Source organism: Anas platyrhynchos, chromosome 37 (genome assembly GCF_047663525.1).
Source record: "Anas platyrhynchos isolate ZD024472 breed Pekin duck chromosome 37, IASCAAS_PekinDuck_T2T, whole genome shotgun sequence".
NCBI lineage: Eukaryota > Metazoa > Chordata > Aves > Anseriformes > Anatidae > Anas > Anas platyrhynchos.
Window position 1 is genome coordinate 3,983,540 of NC_092625.1, and position 5,859 is coordinate 3,989,398.

Sequence of the window (5,859 nt, forward strand, 5' to 3'; positions counted from 1 at the left end):
ATCAGTCCTGTTAAAATCACAGCTTTTCCCACCCAAGGCTGCCACTGGATGTTTCTGCACCAATTTCCACCTGCTTTGTTTGTGGCACTGCCTGCACACAGACACAGGGTTCCTCTGCCTTACCAGAACAAAATGAAGGGAAAAAAATATAATAAAAAGAGATTTGATTACAAAATAAAATGCATTGCTCAGCTCTCTGTTAAGTCCAAGATGCCTCTACTGAAGTCCATTTTCAGCCATGCCCCACCTCAGTGGAAAATCTCCAGTGAGAAGTACAGAAAAGGACAGACAGGAGGGCAGGTAAGGAGCTGGCTGCAGAGGCATCAGACAGTAACAATAAGAACAGCAATAACAATAAGATAATTACCAGCAATAATTATCACATTATATTATACTACAATATATTATTATATTACAAATATTAGACAAATATTTAAATATTATAATATGATAGATAATAATTACCAGCAATAGCAATAAGAACAAAAATAATAACAATAAGAAGTATAATAATAAGACGAATCAAGCAAAGGACAGCAATCAGATACTAAGATTTGTCACAGACATTTGTCAAGAGAGGTAGGATGTTTATTGCCCTTGAGAAATGTCCATGAAACCACTTTCTTTATACGATTCTTGATCTCCTTATTTCTCATGCTGTAGATGAGAGGATTTCACAGAAGAACTGGTCCACAGCATTGCCTGGGCAGAGAGGAAGAGAAAACATTTTGTCTGTGTGCAGGAGGGCATTGATGAACCCATAGCCCCAGGCAGCTGCTGCCACGGTGGCACAGGCTCTATCCTTGATAGAGATGGCCCTGGTGTCCCACAGGGCATTGGCCATGGCTTTGGGGACAGTGGTGGAGATGCAGCCCAGGTCGAGGAGGGCGAGGATGAGGAGGAAGAAGTACATGGGGGTGTGCAGGCGGTGGTGGCAGGCTACGGCGCTGAGGATGAGGCCCAGGAGGGCAGCCAGGGAGATGCTGCAGGGCCAGGAGGTCACCACACCTCTCCGAGACACCGTCAGGGCTGCAAGGTCACAACACCTCTGGGTGATGCTGGGCCGTGAGGTCCTGACACCCCATTGTGATGCTGGGCCGGGCCACAGGCACTGCTGCGCAGCGGTCCTGACGGCAGCACTAGCTGCAGCTGCAGCGGTGGTGGTGGAAGCATGGTGCAAGTGTGGGGAGCCACGGCCCGTGCCTGCCTCTTCTTCCTCCTCCTGGTGGCCCTGTGTGCCCGGGGTGCCCAGGCTGCGCCATGGCAACCACCGGGAGCAGGTGGGTGGACAGGGCCGGGGCCAACACCAAAGCCTGGGCGGCATGGTGCTGGATGGAGGGGCCGGGGCTGGGCTCGGGCTAGCAGCAGGGCCGGGCGGGCACCGCGGGCAGGGGGCAGGCAGGAGGCAGAAGCCGCGCAGGGTGGCACGGTGGGGCCGTGGCTGCTGAGGGGTCTTTTCCTGCCGGGGGGGCCGGGAGCGGCGCTGAGGCCGAGAAGCCTCAGCCCCCTCAGTCAATGCACAGCATGCCATGGGAACTTCTCTCATCTCTGCTTGCTTTTAGATTATGACAACAAGCTCGGTTCGCCTGGTTTGGATCCTGCTTTGGAGCCTCAAGAGGATCCCCGAGGTGAGTTGTGAGTGGGCTTCCTTGAAGGAAGATGGCTACTGTGCTGTAATAGTTTACTGAGGGTCTTCCAAGTGGGTTTGTGCCTTGAGGGGGCTTGCACAAATGAGCCCTGAGTATTTCTGCACTTGGAGAGATGCCACCCCTGCCCCTCTCCACAGAGAGGGGAGAACCCAGGCTTTTCTTCCTATTTGGGCCACGTCATTGCCTGACCGCTTTTGCCAGTGCCTCCCAGTCACTGAGGAGGAGGCAGGCCCCGAGAGGCAAGGGAAGCTCCCCTTCCCTGTGTCTGATCCCACTTGTGCCCACAGGCAGTGTTGGTGAAGTGCCTCCGTGGAATCCTGTTCCTGAGCCTGCCAGCATGGGTCCCACAGGTGGTAAGTTGTCAGTGTTCATTCCCTTGCTATTTGCTAACGCTTTGTTGAGCTAGCTCAGCAAGGGTTCAGCTGCTCACTGGCCAGCGGGCTGCTCCAGGACAAACATGGGTGATCATTTTTCCTGGGGTCTGCAGGCTCCCCCTGCGCGGGGGTTCCTTTGTGCCCAGCAGGTATCTTCCCGTAAGAAAGACCTGAGGGGCCACATCTTTGTCGGCGTGGTCCCTGCGGGGCATTGTGCACGGCCTCGAGAGAGGATTTGGGAGCAGCTCAGCAGGCCCCTTTGTGGCTTTGGAAATCTGGGCTCGTGCCTGGGTCCCTCATCATTGCCTGAGCCCCCTCCAGTCGCTGCAGCTCACTAAGGACGAGGTAGATCACACCATGCGAGGCCAATGTTTCTCTTCTGTGTTTGATTGCAGCAGTTCTCGCAGGCACTGGCTACTCGACACCTCAGCTTGATGTGGTCCACGGGCCTCAGGGCAATCCAACAGGTAAGTCAGCGCAAGGAAGGAGCATCGAGGTGCTGCAGAGCCCAAATGTCAGCCAGGCATCCCTGCAGGATGATGCAGGTTGTGCCCTGTCCAGGCACGACCCCTGGTATGCTCTCCTTCTGAGCTACTGATGTAGGTGTTGATGTGACAGAAACTTCTCACGGGTCTTTGCTTGCAGAAGTGTCCCCAGGGAGGGCTTTACCAGACCCTCGGCTGTTTCCTGCGTTGAAGCCCAGCTGGTCTCGCAGGGGTGGGTAGTCATTTCACTGACTTCACACACTATGCCCAGTTCTCCAAATTGCACTGGTGCCAAAGTGAACTTGCTGCTTTCTGTTCAGGTCCTCTTAGAAGAAAGGGAAAAGCTGATTTAAGAAAAGCTTCCCCAGCGTCCTCTGACATCATAGAGGATATCGTAAAGGAGTTAGCGAAGGCAGCACCTGGTGGGTATATTTCACTCTGTCTTTTGAGAAGCACTACCTTCCAGAGACACCATCCTGGAAAGGAGGAGCCGTTCCTTATACTCACACTGTCCTGCTTTCTTTCTAAAGGGATAGCCAGAGAGACAGTGCCCAAGGAGGTACTCTGGAAATTAAACAGTCGCACGCTGCCACTCTCTGGCAAGAGAGCAAAGGCAACGCAGGCAACTGCCATGCCAGGTAAAGGCTGTTTCTTGGCCATCCGCTGTCACCAACCAGAACCAGCATGCGCGTGCAGGGTCTTGCCCGGGTACCCGCTCTTGCACCTCATGGCAGCAGCCAAACCCATGTGAAGCCCATGGAGCAGACGCTGGGAAACGGGACCCCTCCTGTGAACTGAGGCCCCCAGTGATGCCCTGAGCCAGTGCGGATGGGGCACTGCCTCACTGCCCCTCCTGAATTACCAGGAGTGCACAGGACACAGCAATGTCCACAATTGTTCTTCCAGGCGTGGATGAGAACAAGGCGAAAACCACAGAGCCCCCAAACTACCGCCGGTACTGCATAGAAGGGGCTGCAGCGTTCTTGGTTCCCCTCCTGCTTGGCACAGTTGCCTGCTGTGTGCTGATCCGGCGTTGGAGGCAGAAAAATCGGTGAGTTGTTGTTCCCGCACTCCCTCTCCTCACCTCCTCCCAAATTCTTTGCCTTGAAGAGGGGCAGTCAGTGTGTCACAGCCACACCTGCGTGCTGTCAGCGTGCGTGTCTTCAGCACAGACAGGGCTTGTGTGTTTAATTACACATCCCAAAGAGCGGATGGGCAGCACCTCACCGAACAGTGAGCCCAGGCTGCCACCTTGTTGGGCCAGGGCCAGGGCCAGGCAGGGAGCTGAGTGCTGGTCCTTGCCAGGCGCTCTGGGGAAGGGCAGACGGTGGCTTTTGGGGCTTGGCCATGCTGAGCCCAGCTTTGCAAGCCTGTCTCTGCGGGGGCCAGGTCTTCTTCCTGGGACAGCACGTGCAGAGCAGGCAGGTGAGGATGGCCGGCGAGGCGCTGGGGAGGAGACGAGGTTGTGGAGGGGATCCGAGTCCCATCCGAGGGCACGGGTTGTCCCAAATTCTGCACAGAGCACTGCGTGCCCGCAGCTCACGTACAGCTGGGTGCCTGCACCCCGCTGCCTCGCACCCGCCTGGCACCGCAGCCGCAGCACGGCCTCAGCAATTCCTGTCCCCGCAGGCGCCTCGCCGCAGCCCAGGCAGCCCAGAGCTCCTTGAGGCCATCCAGGAGGCCTGAGCACCGTGAGAGGCCTGAGAGCCAGGCCCGACGCCAGCAGCCACCAGCAGTGCCTGGAAGGCCTGCCCGCCTGCCACCAGCCCGGCCTCCGCGGCCCCCACGGCCCCCACAACAGTGGAAGGCACGCGACAGGCCCAGCGCCCCCCAGGCCTCATGGGCACGGACACCGCCCCCACGGCCCCCACCACCCTCCTTCAAGGGCTGGGGGACGCCCCCCCGCGGTGCAGCCTGGGGCAATTACTGAGCCCCAGGCTGTACCCTCAATAAATATTGAATAGGACAGCACAGCAGTCCGGCTCTTCTGTACAGCAATACCCAGGGACCCACAGCAGGACTTTGATGGAGAAGTACCCCTGAGGGTCCTCGGTGCTGGGGGTCAGCCAGCCTGTGCCCACCATGCAGGGAACGCAGGGGAAGGGAGCTGGGGAGCAGCACAGCAGGAGCAGGCAGAAGGGCTGTGAGCGCGCCACTGACCCTGCACAGCGCTCAGCCGAGAACCCCCCTGTTCAAACTGGCTGTGCCACAGCCACACACAGGCCCGGGCCCTTCCTGATCCTGTTCCTCCCCACAGCCAGCCCTCCTCAGGTCCTGACACTGCCCGGATGGCCCATTTGGGCCAGGGTGCCCCATGCCAACGCTCCCACGGCTCAGCTCTCCTCAAGGGGCACACGGAGATGTACCCAGCTCTTTGCAGTCAGGGCTGGGATTGCCACATGCTGGCACGAGGGACTGCAACCAGAGGGGAGACCCAAGGCGCTGCCAGCACCATTTGCAAATCCTCACTTGAGGGTGGCCCTCTCCTCCCGTGGGGCTCCTTTGCGGAGCAGCATGACAGCAGGCTGTGGGAGAGAGTGCTGAGAGCTCGGCTCGAGCTCCGGAGTTGCGGAGTTATACAACCCCACCCGCAACAGGACTCTGCGCCTTCTCTCTCTCCAACCCCTAACCCTAATTAAGGACCCCCCCCCCCCATAGCCATTATGACCCCCCCAAGCCATTAAGGACCCTCCCTGGGCTTCCCCAAATTCCCTCCCCCCCTCGGGATATTAACCCTAACCCTAATTACACTCATCATCAAGCCTCCCATCGGAAGCCCTGGGTAGACCTGCTGTCCGAACATCTCACACCGTCTGGGTAGACCTGCTGTCCGAGCCACGTCAACCATTCAGGTAGACCTGCTGTCGGAACCACACCTCCCATCTCCCAACTGGGTAGACCGGCTGGCCTAACATCGCCCATCTGGGTAGACCTGATGTCCGAGCCACCACCACCATCTGGGTAGACTTGCTGTCCTAACATCTCCCACTTGGGTAGGCCTGCTGTCCAAACCACGCCTGATCTCCCACCCTGGTAGACCTGCTGTCCTAACATCGCTCATCTGGGTAGACCTGCTGTCCGAACCACCTGTCTCCCAACTGGGTAGACCTGCTGTCCTAACATCTCCCATCTGGGTAGACCTGATGTCCGAACCACCACAACCATCTGGGTAGACCTGCTGTCCTAACATCTCCAACATGGGTAGACCTGCTGTCCGAACACCATCTCCCTGCTGGGTAGACCTGCTGTCCGAACCACACCTCCAATCTCCCGTCCGGGTAGACCTGCTGTCCGAACAACATCCTGGACGGGCCGTTCCCTCCCCCTCCCCTTCCCCTCCCCTCCCCCTCC

General features: G+C 57.8%; 1 protein-coding gene across 1 annotated transcript; it reads left to right on the forward strand.

The window, feature by feature from the left end:
• Positions 1 to 1,155: 1,155 nt before the first annotated feature.
• LOC119714797 (uncharacterized) lies at positions 1,156 to 4,633 on the forward strand. Its single transcript, XM_072032188.1, has 9 exons — positions 1,156 to 1,280; positions 1,563 to 1,628; positions 1,937 to 2,002; positions 2,419 to 2,490; positions 2,669 to 2,740; positions 2,829 to 2,930; positions 3,039 to 3,146; positions 3,415 to 3,559; positions 4,138 to 4,633. Exons 1-9 carry the CDS (start codon positions 1,172 to 1,174, stop codon positions 4,436 to 4,438), a joined length of 1,041 nt encoding a protein of 346 aa, XP_071888289.1. The 5' UTR covers positions 1,156 to 1,171; the 3' UTR covers positions 4,439 to 4,633.
• The last annotated feature ends 1,226 nt before the right edge of the window (positions 4,634 to 5,859 follow it).